We start from the raw sequence: 18,814 nt of genomic DNA, 5'->3' as shown, positions 1-18,814 counted from the left end.
TGCCCAAATTGGCTTTGACCCAATTCTCAGATCTCAGCCTGCTGAGTAGCTAGGATTATAGGTGTGAATCACTCGGTCTCAAATTGTTTCTACAATTTTATGAATATGTATATATGCATGCACACATTTCACACATTTTAGCTACTTCATAGTCCATTAAAGACAAATCCCAAACAAATTCAGTTAATCTCCAGGTAATAATCATTTACATTATTTCAGTGCTACAATAAACAAACACTTCCATTTCTCTTTGTGTATAAGTACAAATGTTTCTGTAGGGTTTACACCATACAGTAAGCCAAAATTAATTTTGTGCTCATCAGTCACATTTTATAAGCTTCCTATATAACTTTTGTCTTGACCTACTTCAAGATTAGTAATTGACTCTCAGCCTGAAAATAATTCCTCTAGATATGTTTATAAGATAGATATGCTTGTAAGTATATATTTATATATAATACATTATAATATATATGTATGTATATGTATAAGATGGGCCTGATCTTGGTAGGAAAGCATGAAGCAATGCAATTCATTAAGTATTCTGGGAATTTGTCAAACTATTATTATCTAGAAGAGAACTTACTTCCTTATATTTATACAGATATGGTTGTTCCTTCAAATACTGGTCATACAAGGAAGAAAGCAAATGAATGATAAAATGCTTATAGCCACCAATCAGTAAGAACTGTCTTCCAACAATAACCAGGTTTGGAGTGTTGAGTAGAGAACGAGAATCACTCTTCAGCCCATGTTCCCTGCATTCCAGCCCAGTTTCCCTGGAATATTTTCCATTTGCACTATGAATTCTGTTTCCCAGAATATTTTCTTGGACCACTGAGCAACCTATTCGTTGTCTTATTGCATCTCATGTATGGTCATGAGAGTGGCAAAGCTAATGTTTCAAATTTAAAAAATAAAATATATTATTTAAAAATACATTTTTTGAAAGCTGGGCTAAAACCTGTAATCCTAGCAAGTTTCAGGAAGCTGAGATCTGAGGATTGTGTTTCAAAGCCAGCCTGGGAAAAAAATCTGTGGAATTCTTTTCTGTAGTAAATCCTCAAAAAGCTAGAAATGGAAATGTGGTTCAACTGGAAGAGCACTAGCCTTGAACAAAACAGTTAGCATTTCATTCCAGCCCTAAGAATGGAGGAAAAAAGAAGAGAAAATTACAAAGTATGTTAAAGAAATTTGTTAGAAAAAAATATTTGATTCCATGAACATTAGTGAGGTAAAATAATGTAAGGAAGCCCCAAAATTAGCTTATTTTACAATGATATTACTCTCCAAAAATTATTTTATTTACTTAATTCATTATACTAAGTAGAATATTCCTATTCATATGTTCCTACTAAATTCCATTTAGAGCATGAAACTTGCATGGAAAAGCCTAGTTTTAGAATTGTGTATATGTTTATGTATAGTGCTAGGGTTCAAACCTTGTTCCTCAAACATGCTAAGCAAGTGATCACCCTCTGACCTGGGTCTCCACCCCACAATTCTTTCTATTTAAGTGAAAGAATGTATAAAATAGATGGCCATTTTTGCCACAAGAAAATTTACAAACAGGAACTAATCCAAGATCACAAATAACAGGTGTAATACATCTAAACATAACGGGAATACAATGGGGATCAGAAAAAAATATTGAAACACAATTGCACATTTATTTATTTATTGCACGCCTGTTATACAACTGTTGTAATTACTTTCAACATGCCATAGCAAACCATAGCTTCTATTGTTGATGATCCTTTTGTATCCCCTTGGTGTGGTTGTACCTGCACTATCACTGTATCTTATCTGAGTACATTGGAAACTGTATATACTGGTATTAGAATGAGGAAAGTGAAAGGGAATATCAAAATTGAGAGACAAAGAATAAAAAGACAAATGACTAAAAAAGCAATACTTGCAAAACCATTTGGTGTAAATCAACTGCACAAATCATGGGGGAAAAGGGAAAGGGGAAGGGGAGAGGGAGGAATGAGGGAGGAGGTAACAAACTACAAGAAATGTATCCAATGCCTAAAATATGAAACTGCAACTGCTCTGTATATCAGTTTGACGATAAGAAAAAATACATGAGGAGCTCAAGAAATTAAAGCTCCAAAGAATCAATAATACAATCAAATAAATGGGCAAAAAAGTTCTATACAGGCTTCTGGTATTAGAACTAGGAAAGTGAAAGGTAATATCAAAATTGAGAGACAAAGAATAAAAAGACAAATGACTACGAAAGCAATACTTGCAAAACCATTTGGTGTAAACCAACTGAACAACTCATGGGGGGAGTGGGAGAGGAGAAGCGGGAACAGGGGAATGAGGAAGGAGTTAACAAACAGTACAAGAAATGTACCCAAGGCCTAACGTATGAAACTGTAACCTCTCTGTACATCACTTTGACAATAGATGAGAAAAAAATAAAAATAAAAGTCATGCATTGAAACCTCAAAAATTTATTGTGATCCTGATTCTAGATACGAAGGTATGACTACAAAAATTGTCACTGACATTTTTTTCTTAGATTTTAATCTGTTGAGTATGGAAAGGTGTCATCAAATATTCCACAGTGTGTCTCATACATTGTAAATTTGTTCCTTGTTTTAGTGTGGTGTAATTAAAAATTGGCTGTGTATTAATTAGGTCAGATCATTTGGCTGAGATGTGTCATCTAGCTTGATGAAATTGGCTTTTATATTTTCTGTATAAGTTAGCCTTAAGAGTTATTTACTATTTTTCTTAAAATACATTGAACTGTATAATTCTCCATTAATCAATACTTCCTTCAATTGTCTGATTATTTTCAAAATATAGAGAGAAAAAGAAATGCTGAATTATCCATTAAATGGTTTATAGGTAATAGAAGTACATGGAATATCTTGTGCTCTGTTATAATTCACTTATTTTCTACTTTCATTTGCATTAAATAAATTATATTCTAAGAATAAAGCTAAAGTAAATAGGTCATTTGATTAGTTTTTATGGTTAACACTGCCAGCAACAAGCTGGTAATTAAATTAAAGTGTTTAAACAGGATAATTTGAAGTAAATTTATAAGCTAGTACTCCAGCAAAGGCATCCCAAATCAGCTAAGGCCCATCTGTAATGTGAATATAAAATTAGAAATCCCCATGTTCTCTATAGAATACTGAAACATTTGAACCTACAAAACTTGGAGACTAAGAATGTCCAAATATATTTGAAGTCGAAATAATACATATTCCCTCAGAGACTTTATTTTTAGGCAATTAAATGTGCAATGATAGTAACAAAAGAATATCTGAATCCAGAGAAACTACCTCAGAGATGAGCATCCTAGATATTTATCAGGTGAGCCTTGATAGAGTAACAATGTAACCCATCAAACAATAGTTTAGTTTTGAATAGATGATCATCAATTCCCTTCTACAGAATGACATCTGGGTGACTTCAAATAAAACTAAAATCATCTGTTACAAAACATACCTCCCAGAAATAGTAGTAATAAATTAGACTTGTAATGGAGCATTTAGATTTTAAAGCACTGTATGACAAAAAGTTTCCTCGGGAGGAAATGCATTACCATGTTTAAACTTTTAATTTATATTTAGATGTATGGTTTTAAAATATGAGGAATCCATTGAGTGTCAAATATTAAGTAACTAGAACTTGATTGCTGATAACAATGTTGTTAACATGGAGTAGTAATTCTCTCCTGGTGTGTACGCATATATATGAGTTTAGATACAAGTATTGATATATTTTCTTTCTTAATGTAATTATTTCATTATTTATATTATGGTACTGGTTATATGTAACAATTGGTTAATCTATCTGCATACTATTCTGTCTTGGATATCTAATATTTGTCTGATTAGATGAAAGTAACATAATAATTTAAAGCCATATACATTTATTTTAATCAGGCATTTTGGCTCCCAAGTATAATAAAACTTCTGCTACTTTGTCTTATCTTAAACTGTGACATTTTCATTAATATCTAATTGATTATAAACACTACACAAGCACTGTATCCATTTCACAGTGATACTAAATTTCCAGGTCTTAAAAAGTTTACTAGTATTTAAGTATTCTGGGGGAGTGGTGGACCACTTAAAGCATATGTCAATCCATAAACTCCAATTCTATAAAATATTTAATCTCTCTGAATTTTGGTGGTTTCTACTGTTGTCAGCCATAGATTATCTTTAACTTTGAGAACTGTTATGGTCAAAAATCACATAGAAGCAGGAAGTTATAAATTTCAAAATTCACAATTAAGTATGAGATAACATTTCATTATTATTATTACACTGTCCTCACAAAGAAATATTCAGCATAGTTATCTAATCACCATTTTTTTCCTAAAGTACTTACTGGTATAGACAAGTTGAAAGCCTTCATCTGTCCCTTCTGAGTCAGAATTAAATTCTAGCCAGAGCTGATTAGAAGTACTGCTAAGGGTCAGTCCTCTCATAGATGCGCCTGTAAAAGCCCCCAGTAGATGTGTTGTCTTATCTTTTCCATCATAGATCTGCAAGGTATATTTATAATCGAAATGTAAATATGCCTTAATAGTCAATACAAAATAATGTACTCATATACAGAGAAAGAGGAAATTGTTAAATTGTTCCTAACAACCATGTCAGTACATACTATTCAACAATTAAATGCATTAGTTAATCCCAAGTTAATCAAGATTTCATTGGAATTTTTTTTTTGCCAGTCCTGGGGCTTGAACTTAGGGCCTAACCACTGTCCCTGGCTTTTTTTTGCTCAAGGCTAGCACTCTACCACTTGAGCCACAGCACCACTTCTGGCCTTTTCTGTATATGTGGTGATGAGGAATCGAACCTCAGGCTTCATGTATATGAGGCAAGCACTCTTGCCACTAGGCCATATTCCCAGCCCCTCATTGGAATTTTGTAAGTTATAAGTTTATTAGACCTCGAAACATACTTCAAGTAGGTTATATAGCTTTAGTTTTGTATCAACAACTTTTAATTAGTTAATTTATTGTCAAAGTGATGTACACAGGGATTACAGTTTCATACGTAAGGCAGTGAATACATTTCTTATCCAACTTATTATGGAAGACAATTTGAGATTTAGAGTACTTAATATTAACATTGGTTCCCAAAGTTGGTTAATTGGTTCTCGGCAGTTTTCTCAGGTAACCAAATACTTTTCTCATAACATAATTAATGTAAATTAATTTAAAATTTATTTCTGCTAAAAATTCTACAATTTACTCATGTTCACTAATGTTTTTTATTTTTGGTATTGAGAATGTAATGCTACTGTGTAGGCTTGTAGATCAGTAGAAGAGAAAGGGTTGAGGTCCTAATTTCTTCATTGGCAACAGGAAAAAAATGTCTAAGTTAAAATCCAGGCAAATGTTTGAGAAGGTAAATTAGCAAGACAAAACGATACAGAAAATTTGACCAGCTCCTCCACAGACTTTCATCCAGCTCATTCTTTTGAAGCTATAGCATGTCATTTTAAAATTTGTTCTTTCTTAATGCTAAAGAACTTGTTTATTTGGGGGTAGAGAGAATGGAATGTTTAAGTGGTACAACTTATCTTCTTATTATATTTTTCTCCAGATAAATTGTTTGCTTAAAATTAACAGACTTTTAATAATATTCTACATAATAAACTTATATACAATGTTTCACTTTCTCAAATTATCTTTGTCATTTTTTAATGTTAAGGTAAAAACATCTAAACAATTGGGAAATTTTCATTGTGTTTGTGGACTGCAGTTCTTTACTTCAACTAATGAAAACATATTTTGAGGTTTAGATTATTATACTGTCTTTTACTCCTCCCCACCACACAAGACACTTCTAACCAGAGATGCCTACTATTTACATAAAACATATTCCAAATCTATTGTAAGTTTTTTTATAAAATGTATCCATTTCTTTTTTTTTCCTTCTGTCTCATGAACAAGCATTCACTGGAACTTTCATAGTAACAATCCTATTTTTTTTTGCAATGACCAAGATTTTGTTTTTCAATCTTTTATTTAAGTTTTAAATTTCAAAATTATGCCTCAACCAGTAGAAAATCTTTCTCTGAGAAAGGATTCACCAAGTACATTCTTGACAAAATTCAGTCTTCTCTTTTAATTCCTCCCTACATGGAAGTTAAGGCTCATCATCTGTTTTAGAGAAATTGAACTTGGTCTTTATCTTTCTTCTTAACAAGTTTCATTAATTGTGCATTCTTTATTTCCAGATACTGGTGGATATATGCACTGTTATTGCAAACACAGGGTCAAAGCAAAAAAAAAAAAAGACTTAAATATCACATGTTATACAAATGTTGCTGTTTTTTTTTCTTTTGGATCTATTAGTATTCTCTTCTAATCCTATTACCCAAACTATTTCTACCTAGAAATTCTGAAATATAAAGTGACAAGTACCTTTCTGTTCTCTACATTTGCAAGTGATGGATAGGTCTTACATGTTCTGTTTAATTTGCTATAGCATTTTTATCTATTTTTATCTATCTATCTATCTATCTATCTATCTATCTATCTATCTATCTATCTATCTATCTATCTATCCATACTACCATAGACAGGAAGATGAAACTAAGAGGAAAACTAAGAAGTAAGTTTGCAAATTAAGCCAACAGGATCACTGAATTCCTGACAACAAAAAGTACTGATCTCTTTCTTCTAAAACTAACCAGGAAAGTGGCGCTGTGGCTCAAGTGGTAGAGTGCTAGCTTTGAACACAGAGAGTCTCAAGGACAGAACCTAGGACATAAGTTCAAGCCCCAGGACCAGAAAAAAAGAGAAAAAAAAAGAAAATTAATCAGTTAAAAATATATATGCATTGGCTTTAGGGTGTATTTGAGTGCTAGGCAGTCAGCATTTATTTTTTAATTATAAGTTAATAACTTGAAGCCCTAGAAGAAAAGTACTGAAAGTTTCTATGATGTTAATGACATTCTTTAGTGAGAGTCCAGTGAGCTTTAGGGCTGAAATTCAATTGGTTGTATTACACAAGAAAGAATTAGAGCTTAACACCAACATGGTTTAGTTTTTGAACCCGATTAAAACCTAAAATTAATTATGCTCTACAGGTTAAATCTTTTAATGAAAAAGTGCTTGTCAACATTCCATAAATGGATTATCAACACTTCATAAATGTAGGATTGGAAGACAAATTGTTATTTGTTAGTGACTTGAAAGGTATTGTTTTATACTAATCTAAGATCAAAAGTAAATAAAAAAGAGGGAATAAGAAATTACATCTATATTTGTAGATAATAACTCAAATCTCCACATCATTTCTCCTTGTGGAAATTAGGATTTTTTAAATAAAATTTTGGTTATCTTTTATGTACATTGATCTGGAATAAAATAAATATAATTTTCAAGTGAATTCAATTAGTTGCACAAAAAATAGTTTTGCATTTGTTAAACAAAAAGCATTCTATTCTACAGAAATATTATATTCTTCCTAAAACAATGATGAAACATATTACAGACTTTTTATTTATATTCAATAATGTAGGTATTTGAAATAGTTATGTAATATGTTTTAGTCTATTTAAGTAAAGGTGAACTTTACAGGATACTTATGATGAAATGCAGTTGAAATCTCAACTCTATATTAAGGTTCAATGGTATGTCAAAAAATATTTATTTTCCTGACCCTTAGTATGGAGGTAAGTGTCGATTGATGAGGCCTAACTAGTAAAGAGTGTATATTTAAAGTATGTTTCAGGGAAGAGTTCAGAAATGGTTATCAGGTAAGTGCATGAGATCTAAGAAATGCTGAAAAATATTCAACCAGCTGTAAAACAAATTTGGTAACTGTGTACATCCATTTGTAAGAATTTTTTAAATAAAACTTTTTGTTGATCTATAAAGTATAACAATTTTTTCTTCCTCCCTCCCTCCCCCTCTCTCTCTCTTTTTCTTTCTTTCTTTCTTTCTTTCTTTCTTTCTTTCTTTCTTTCTTTCTTTCTTTCTTTCTTTCTTTCTTTCTTTCTTTCTCTCTCTCTCTCTTTCTTTCCTTCCTTCCTTCTTTCTATCTCTTTCTCTCTCTCTTTCTCTCCCTCCCTCCCTTCCTCCCTCCCTTCCTCCCTCCCTTCCCTCCCTCCCCTTCCTTCCTTCCCTTCCCTCCTTCCTTCCTTCCTTCCTTCCTTCCTTCCTTCCTTCCTTCCTTCCTTCCTTCCTTCCTTCCTTCCTTCCTTCCTTCCTTCCTTCCTTCCTTCCTTCCTTCCTTCCTTCCTTCCTTCCTAAATCAAAGAGCAGGTCCTTTGGGCTTTGTGGGATAATTTTACTCCTGTTACCTCTGCTCCATCCTGCCATTGAAGAACAAAAGCAGCCCCAGACAGTATGCAAATACATGAACATGACTTTTCCCAACTAAAATTTTATTTACAAAAAATTTTTGAGGAAGCACTGTGTCACATGTCTGTAGTTTCAGCTTACTATGAGGTTGGACAAGAAGGATCCCTTGCACCCAGAGGTTCAAGATCAGCATGAGCAATGTCAGAAAACATAATCTCTTGTCAGGGGCTGGGTGCATGGCCTAGTGGCAAGAGTGCTTGCCTCGTATACATAATCTCTTGTCAAACAAAAGCAGGTGCCAAGCCAAACTGGGACCACAGACTCTTTTTTTAATCTCTGATTTTAAGGCTTCCTAGCATATTATTTCAAATAATAAAAAGTATATAATATTTGTTATTTTAAGTGTCATATCACTAATGAGTTCTACTAGAATGCTTTCATTCCCCCCAACTTTACATAGGCAAATTATGATTATAATTGAGTAGCAAATGAAGTTTCTAACTAAATCTTGCTTTTTCATGGTAATCACAGGAAAGTGTAGCATTAAATACATGATTATATAAGAATTTTACTTGTATGCTAATGATATCAACTTCTGTGCTAAATCATAAGTAGTTTTAAAATAGTAGACAAAAAAGCTTTTTGCTACTCACAGCATAACACTTAGAGAGACAACCCACATAACCAATTTCTACTAAAGTCTAGATAATGAATAATACAATATAAATCCAAATCTACATGTAACGCTTGCTGCATTCTGTGGTACACATCCTTTGTGGCTGGAATTAACTTATCTATCCGTGTGATATAATCTCTTTGCACTGACTTTAGTAAACATACATGGTGATATCACATCTCCACAACAGAGATATGGCAAATGTCTGAATAACTGGTAAATAACAAAACAACAACAAAAACTGCTTTCTATGCTAGATTCAAGCAACATTTCATTCATAGGGAGATTGATTTTATAGCCAAGAAAGTCTGCAAAATATACAAACAAAAGAAGACATGTCAGCTCGATCACATGGAAGTTATTTTTCTTATATAATGAGAATATTCAGATGGAAAAATAAAAAGAATATTGATTACTTGATATGAAAACAATTCAGTTTACTTCATACAGTTAATGATTAGAACAGGTAATCTCAATGTAATGTCAATTGAATCTAGAGGATTTGGGAGATTTGAGCATCACCTTGAGCATCACTGTTTAGCCTTGACGCATGGATCTTAAACACTGGTGAATCCATTCTGATTTTTAGCTTGATGTACTGTAGCCAGCTATACTAGACTGGTCTAGAAAAATGGCCGCATAGAAATTCTATGTGATATCTCAGAAGCACTACTATTAAAATAATTAGGAAATTAAGAGCTCTGTATATTTCTCTTGTTCTTATTTAGTCTAATTATGAGTTAATTTAATTGGAATTTGATTAGATGTAACTTTAATACTTTTCAGCAATAGTTTGTGCAACAGTATTGCTAAAATTGCAATTATAACTTATTTTATTTATTATTTGAAATGGTTGTTTGATATAGTACCTCACCCTACCACATACTGGGATTAGAGATGTGTGCTACTATGTCTTGCCAAAAACTAGATCTCAATCTCGTGCATAGCTAGGATTATAGGAATGAGCCATGGACATTTGGCTTTATTTCAATATTCTAAATATTCAAATTTACACTTACTACTTAACAAAAAACTTATTTTTTCTAAGCTCTACAGACATTTGCTAATGTATGCCTTCATGAAGTTAGCAGTCCTGAATGTAAAGCATTCTTCCTTTGTCAACAGAAAAAATGTTACTTAATAGACATTAAATACAAATAATCACCAATTTTTTTTTTGTAAAAAGAAAGGACTATTAGTGTTTTCATGAAGTTTTTTGCACATAATGTTTGTTGGATGAGGTATTTCTCAGGAAAGTTTTATCTTGCTGTTATTGAAGCATAAAAATTCATGTATTATCAAATTAAAATTTACCTTTTCTTATGAATAAACATTGGTAGCAGAACATTCTATTTCAATTAAAATTATAATAGAAGCACGGCAGTAAATAACAATATGCACATATGAATAAAAGAATGAACTTAAAGTTTCTAGATAAACAGGCAATATATTTGAATATATTTGCTGGTGTGTGGCTGACTGAAACAATGAAAATGCAAATATGTCTAAGTTTACCTACCTTAAGAACATCCCCTTGTGCTAAATGAAATGTTCTGGCTGAAATATTGATTCCCTTTCCTGCTTGAACCTGAATACTATAAATGCACTCGTGGTTGTTTTCATAGTTGAGTGGGTAATTCGGAGACAGCAAAATTCCTTCATTGTTTGTTGCAGATGCACCACACTCCGCTGTAGGTAAAACAAAACATTAAAGTGCAGTTTAAAAGAGGGTATCAGGACACACAAATCATGTCATGTATGGTGAAAATGCACAATAGTCAACCTAGGCCCTACTAGAAAAAAATGTAAGGAATGACTATGTATCAAATGACTTCTTCCTGTAATAGCACATTTGAAGGGCCAACTACTGCCTGTGGAGAGGTTGCATACCAATGGCAGACATAAGTAAGTAGTAATTATTGCACACTATTATGATTTTCCTTTGGATGGAAGAACAGCATGGAAAAGGATGAGAGCAAAAGATTTCTGGTATATCTCTAAAGTCTGTTTATTTCTATTACATATATTTAAATTTATAATTTAATTATTATAATGTATAAAAAGGTGCCTGAGGAATGAGTTTTATATTTCCCATCGAAGCTAAGTGTGAAGCTAACGTTGGACAGGGTCATAGTTTGATGCCATTCTAGATTTAGATTTGGAATGTTCAACTCATATATATATAATAATACATAACTATCATTCTAGCTGCAGTGGCTAATGAAAAAATAGAAGGATTGCAGTCCAAGTTTGTCTTTGGGCAAGGAGATATCTCACACACACACACACACACACACACACACACTCATACACTCACACACACATACACACAAGTTCCAGTTCCAAAATAACAGTGATTGTAGGCATGTTTCAACAGTAGAATATGTACTTAGCAAATGCGAAGCCTTGAGTTCGCCAGTATCACTAGTAAAGAGAGAAAGAGAAAGAGAAGGGTACTGGTGGTAAAAAAAAAAAAAAAAGATTAATTTGAACATAATTCTAATTTGATCATTTTGTTTTCACATTAAGCTCTTTTTTGACCATTTTTGATCTAATTCTAGAGCCTTAATAACAATAGAGGGGCTAAATAGTGCATTATCTTTGAAAAGTGACACAATAGTCCACTAACAAATAATTATCATAACTCTAAATTACTGGGCATTGTAGCACTCATCTCAATTAAAATAAATGTTTTGAACTAGATAGATGCTGAAAGCTCAGCCTTGTAATATTCATTGTTTTTTTTTTTTCTTTTTTCTTTTCATTTGTTTCTCCATCATGGGCCTTGAAGTCAGAGCCGGAGTGCTCTCCCTTAGCTCTTCTCTTGTGCTAAAGTATAGCGCTCTACTACTTTGAGCCACAGCTCCACTTTTGGTTTTTGAAAGCTTAATTGGAGATAAGAGTCTCATGAGTATCACAGGGAATTTTGTGCCTAGGCTGGCTTTGAACCATGATCTTCAAATCTCAACCTCTTGAGTAGGTAGGATTACAGGTATAAGTCACCAGCGCTTAGGTCTTTGCTACTTTGGAGGTTGAGATAGTTTAAGAGTCTGGTCTGAGGCTATCTGAGATAGAAAAGTTAGTAAGATCCTTTCTCAATGAAGAGCTGGTTATCTTAGGAATAGAAAAATATATTGTAATCATCTCTGCAATGCCTAAACTGATAGATTGACTCTATCTCAAAAATTAGCAAAGCAAAATTGAGGTAAGAACATGATTCATCAGTGCGACTTCTTGCCTGGTAATGATAAGAACCAAAGTTCAAAACAGTACAGCAAAAAAATAAATAAACTAAAAAAATAGTTTGAGTTTAAGCATTCCCATAATGGAGCCTGAGCTGCTGGGTTATGTTATATATATTGTATTGGCAAAGTTTGTGGAAGTACCTAACCCCTTATGGCAAACTGAGGATTTCTCATCCAATGAAGTTCAAAATTAATTTGTAGTGATTTAAAAAGTTTTAGCAACATTACAAAAAACAAAGAAAGCTCTATAACTTTGAAATGTGTTTCAGAAATTCTGTTTACTCAGATTTCTGTCTTATCTGATTGCTTGTTTAATTCCTATACCACAGAATGGAAGACTTGAATTTCCAAAGACTTAACTAAAAAGAAAAAAATATATAAGCCATTATTTCTAAGAAATTAGATTTTAATATAATAATTTATGAAGAGAATTAAGAGGGATACAGGAAGGTGAATGATAGGAATTGCTATACTTTTACATATTAACAAATATAAAATGAAAGTTGATTTAGAAAACAAATTGGTTTACTATTTATTGAATTATTCTTATGCATTAGGCATGCAAGGGCATTGAAAAACATACAGAACTTTGAAGTATAACAGAAAAGTGCCTATTTTATATCCATTGAAATAAAGCATACGTTAAATGGAACATATGATTTAATTGTGAGTGCTTAGAAAAGACCAAAAGGAATCAAATTTGGAAATGGACAAAAAATGAAGGCTGATAGATAAGGTGACTCAGGGAAAGAATATTGCTATCAGATGAAATTTTCATCAAAAGTATTTGATTAGGGGTTGGGAGAGTTTGTTGTAGCAAGTGACGGGAGCTAGAAATTCTACTCAAGAGAAGACTTTATTTTTGCAAGGTTGTGCTACAGGTGGATCTTTCAGGATGTGGTTTCATTTGTTATTATTTATGTAATATGATAAACATAAAGAATATCCTTAATTTGGGTATCTTTAAATGAATATTGTTAGTAGGCATGGGCTGCTTATTTATTTACTTAATAACTTTTGTGAAGGGGACTGGTAATACATTTTCCTTTTTTTAAGGTAGCAGTTGAGGTAAGGAAAAAGGAGTTCTATTCATAAAACTTTGAGATGTGGAGTTGTAAATAAATTGAGATTTAAAGCAAGTCAACATTTTCTCAAAGTAAAGTAAAAACACTTCCTAAGTTAGCATAAACTCAGCCTCAGTTTTCTTCATATATTGATCTGGAGAGAAATTTATATTATTGATAACTCTTGTTACTGATAAACTCTAAGTTTAATAATATAGATTTCTTAAACAGTAATAGAAGATAAGATTTTAATAGGTAATAATGTTTCCTCTTCCTATCTTGAATTGCAGGGTGGTCATTCTTTATTATGGGAAGTAATAACATGAAATCATAAAAAATATGCAAAACTAAAACAATAATTTTTATGGCTTAGAAATATTTTCTGCTAAACCTCTCATCGTTGTATAATATATGAACATGCTTTTTTTGGGGGAAACAATCCTATGTAAAAATCGCACACAGTAAATAAACAATCCTTTTTTTATTTTTTAACAAATCCTATATAATAGCAACAGCAAATATAGTCCTAAATAAAATACTTGTTATGTAAACATACAGAAGAAGAAGCGTATTGGTGTTACTTTGATGAAGCTCTTTTCTAAATATGAAAAATAAATATTGATTAATGTAGCTCTATTGGATTGCTGTATGAATGAAATATGTACTGAAATCTGGTAAGAGGAAACCTTGCAAAAATAACCCATCTACTAGAGCAGGGAAACTTATAGAGTTTCAAGGTATTTTTTTCTTTGACACATATAATGAACAGTGTAGCTAATGCATCATTAATCTCCATTGTGAATTTTAGGAAATCTGGTAATATCTAATGTGTGATGAAGTGGTAAAATGCTATTCACAAAGTGGGCTAGGATATTGGGAAAATGACTGTCAGTGAAGTTTGCAGTTACTTAAAAAATAGTATTGCAAATGAATCTCAAGATATTCTTATGGCAACACAGATTTTTTTTTAAGTATTTTGTGAAAGCAGTACAAATAATTGTTGCTTAGCTTTCTCAAAAACTTATAAAGGCTTCAAACATAAACATATGGTATGCTAAGTCAAAAAGGTGTAGCATTAAGCATGATATATACCCCATGTGTTAAATTATTACCAAAATAAGTAATGGAAATGTAATTCTATGAAGAAGAATATCCAACTGAATTTATATGACTATTTTAAATGTAAATGTACATCGATTTCTTGCTAGCTTGTTATAGTCCAAATACAATTTCTATTTTACTCATTAACTCAAAACACCTTTGGTAATAAGATGTACCACTTTGTATCTCTAAGAAAGTAAAAAAGTAAAAGCAGCCAGTAATCTATGATAGTCATTGACAGAGGTATACATAAAATTCTCTTAATTGTACAATTCTAAAATCATTATATACAAATTGGTTAATATGTTCATAACTTTGATATTTTAGAACATTTCTAATATGCTCTCTCCACAAAAATATTTTTTAATAAATTTGTACTTCATAAAATGTTAGTGAATTAAAAAATCATTTCTGTAGAGCACTTCTTCATGTGTCTCTTGGCCATTTTCACAGGCCATAAAATAAATGCAAATCAAAACAACACTGAGATTCCACCTCACCCAAGTAAGAATGTCCATTATCCAGAAATTAATAATAACAAAAGCTGGAGGGGATGTGGCCAAAAGGGAACCCTACTACATTGTTGGTGGGAATGTAAACTTGTTCAATCACTCTTTAAAGCAGTGTGGAGGTTCCTCAGAAGGCTGAACAAAAAGCTCCCCCAAGACCCAGCAGTCACACTTTTGGGTATCTACCCAAAAGATTACAAGTAAGATCACACTGAAGCCACCAGCACAACTTATGTTCATCACAGCACAATTTGCCATTGCTAAAATATGGACCCAAACCAGATGCCCCTCAGTAGATGAGTGGATCAAGAAAATGTGATTATATATACACAATGGAATTCTATGCCTCTATAGGAAATAATGACATTGCCCCATTCAAAAGGAAATGGAAAGACTTGGAAAAAAATTCATAATAAGTGAAGTGAGCCAGACCCAAAGAAACATGAACTCTATGGTTTTCTTCATAGGGAATAATTAGTACATCTCTAGGAGAGCCATAGCAGAAGATCACAATAGCTCAATAGCTATTCCCATATGAACACATCAGATAATGCTAAGTGAAGTGAAGTCCATGTTATGGAAATAAGTGTTTTATCATTGTTGTAGTTAATTTCAACATGCCATGTGAAACCCTACCTTTTTTTTGTTCTCCTGTCTTACCTTCCTGTGGTTTTACTCCTACTATTACTGTAACTGATCTTAGTACCCCGATACTGTGTATACTTGTATTGGAATTAGGGAGGGAACGAGAACACAAAAATTGAAAGACAAAGGATAAAAAGTGGAATTTTATTGGCTTTCTCCATCCAGCCTATCAAAGTTTAATGCACATACTTCCAAATGCAAGGAGAGATTATTAAAGTTATTTTACAACTGAAGAGGTATTTTCCCGTTAATTTCTAAGAATTTTCTTTAAAAGGAATATGGGTAATAATGGGGATACAAGAAGTGCATATTTATGAAATATCAGATGCTGTACTGCAGAAAAAGTTTAATGGCTTGGAAAGGAGGTAAAAGGCAGCAGTAAACAACCTATTGTTCAAGGCTAGGTGAGTTCAGAAATGTAAAACATTACATTTGTAAAATAAATAAAGAAATGCCAAACAGAATACCACAAAATATCAGGGAAGGGGATGAAATCCACCAATGGGGTGACAAGCAAAAGAGAAAAGGAAAGTCTAAGGTGACTCATAGGTGTAATGAAAAGCAGGTACTTGCGTTAATCAGGTTTAAAGTTCTGAATACCATGTTATAAGAAAATGTTGGAGAAGGCAGTTATACACTTTCTACTTATTGGTATCATGGAGGGAAATCATCTTCAGAGAGAGTTTTTATGAAAACTAAATGGAGTTCACACACATATGTACATGGAATATATACATTTGTTCATAAGCATATAGAATATGCACAATATGTGCAATACATGACATATTGGGCCACAAAGAAGTCTTAACAAATTTAGGAAGACTAACACATATCAATTCATTTCTGACTAAACTAAAATGGAAGAAGTAATAAATCAATTACTGTAGAGAAATGAAAAATTTTACAAATAAGTATGAGTCAAGTCTGTGAGAAAAGACTACCTGAAAAAGGAAATTCAGAAAAGAAATTTTCGTTCACTGATAAATTCAAAAGGACAATTGTAAAATAATTAAATGGTAGAATGCTAACATTGTGTGTGTGTGAGTGTGAGTGTGTATCACACTTTCTTTATGCACTTGCCCATTAATGAAAATAGAATAACTTGGCTATTTTGAATATTTCTGCAAAATCATGAGGAAGGTACTCTCTTTTACATATTTTGTTTCTTACTCATATACTTGAACTGGAATTTGCTAGGACTTGTGGTGGTTCTCTTTTTAGAAAACTACATTATTTTTGTTCAGAATAGGTATTTATTATCCCACCAGCAGTGTGCAACTGTTCCCTTTTCACACATTATTACTGGTAATAGCTATTCCAGTTATTTCGATAGTGGTAGTTGCACAACATTGTGATCATACTAACTGTACATTTTTAGCAGAGTGAACTATATAAGTTATTTAAACTACATCTCAATAAAGATGTGCTTAAAAAGTTTTGCTAAGTAAATTCAACAAACTTTTAATTAGATCTAGAAAGAAAAGGAGAGAATAATCAAATGAAAATCAGAGATAAGCTTTTATGGTAAGAATACTGAGGACTAGTAACTGCCATGAACAAGCATTATATAAAAAGGAAACAGAGTAAATGGATAAATGCCAAGATATATATATCTATATATCTATATATATATATTTAATTCAATCATGAAGAATACAAAAGTTTTTTTTATTATTTTGTCTTTTTTTCTGTTTCTTTTGTCACTGTTTTGAATTTTTGTACCTTTTGTCTTTTTTCTGAATAATTAATTATTTATTGTCAAAGAGATATACACAGGGGTTACAGTTTCATACATAAGGCAGAGGGTACATCTTTGTACAATTTGTTACTTTCTCCCTCATTCCCCTCTTTCCTCCTCCCCCTTTCCCTCTCTCCCCTGAGTTGTTTAGTCGGTTTACACCAAATTGTTTTGTAGGTATAGCTTTTGGAGTCATTCATCTTTTTATCCTTTGTCTCTCAATTCTGACATTTCCTTTCCCTTCCCTAGTTATAATAAAGTATATACAGTGTTCAGGTAGCGCAGATGAGATAGAGTGATAGCACGGGGACAACCACAGGAAGGGGATACAAGAAGAACACCAACAACAAAAAGCTAGGGTTTCACATGGCATGTTGAAACTAATTAAAACAGTGATATAACATTCATCTTCATAACATGGAGTTCATTTCACTTAGCATCATCTTATGTGTTCATAAGGGCATAGCTATTGGGCTCTTGTGATCTTCTACTGTGACTAGCTTAAACCTGTACTAATTTTCCCTGAGGGAAATCATATAGTCCATGTTTCTTTGTGTCTGGCTCACTTCACCTTTTGGTCTTATCTGTTTTAGACAGTGTAAGGGAGAATACAGAAATGGTGTGGAAAATAGTGAACAAATGGAGCAGTAATACTCTATACTGTGTTCAAATGAACTATATAACTTGTCGGGGGGGGGGTTTAGGTGGGAATAACTGGGAGAAAATAAGGGAACTGGTGACATTCTTCAAAAAGAAATATACTCATTATTGACTTACATAACTGTAACCCTTCTGTACATAAAGATGTTTAGTTAAAAAACTCATTATTCTCAATTTAAAAATGTGTAGTACTGAAGTTTCTCAATTGAAATCTATTACTTTAAAACAATCTCAACACTGATTTCTATCAAACCATTCTAAAACATTGAAAGTGTAACCATTTCTCCACACTTGTTATAAAAGATCTGTGCTTACACCAAAGGAAACTAGAAATAAATATCATCAATAAACAGAGGTAATATTTAACAACCCATGAGCATATCCATTTGAGCATGAAATGACTATACACCAGGATGAAGTAGGACTTATTCCTGGAATGCAAAGATAGTCACATGCAATTCCATAAATATGCTGTCACATCAACAAAATAAAGTACAAAATCCAGGTATTAATTTTAGTAGACACAAATCATTATCAGTCCTTTATGAAAAAATTTCTTCTTCCTTTATATGTGAAAAAATAAAATCAAGCACAATGAAGATTCATAAATATGTTTGTGGAGCTAGATTTCTAACAACTAATTGGTGTGTGTGTGTGTGTGTGTGTGTGTGTGTGTGTGTGTGCATGTGCATGTGTGTGTATGTCTGAATAGGTATATCTTCTATTTGCTTAATGCTAACTAAAATATTCCTATAAGAATCACAGAGAGAATTTACACTAATGAGAGGATGAAATTATGAAATTAAACCATGAAAATCAACCACTTTAGATATTTCCCCTTTGATTTTCTGATCATTTATTGTGTTCTGTATAT

General features: G+C 32.3%; 1 protein-coding gene across 3 annotated transcripts in view; it reads right to left on the bottom strand.

Annotated features, from left to right (window-relative positions):
* Csmd3 (CUB and Sushi multiple domains 3) overlaps positions 1 to 18,814 on the bottom strand; it is an 860,328-nt gene that overhangs the window by 250,810 nt on the left and 590,704 nt on the right. For all 3 annotated transcript variants that reach the window (XM_048358905.1, XM_048358906.1, XM_048358908.1), the window contains 2 exons: positions 10,498 to 10,667; positions 4,363 to 4,519 (listed from right to left, as the gene is read on the bottom strand). In XM_048358905.1, the coding sequence (XP_048214862.1) occupies positions 4,363 to 4,519; positions 10,498 to 10,667 (327 nt within the window). The remainder of the gene's footprint in view (positions 1 to 4,362; positions 4,520 to 10,497; positions 10,668 to 18,814) is intronic.

This window comes from Perognathus longimembris, chromosome 12 (assembly GCF_023159225.1).
Source record: "Perognathus longimembris pacificus isolate PPM17 chromosome 12, ASM2315922v1, whole genome shotgun sequence".
Classification (NCBI taxonomy): Eukaryota; Metazoa; Chordata; class Mammalia; order Rodentia; family Heteromyidae; genus Perognathus; species Perognathus longimembris.
The sequence above is the reverse complement of the archived record's forward strand: the minus strand, read 5'-3'. Positions and strand labels throughout refer to the sequence as shown.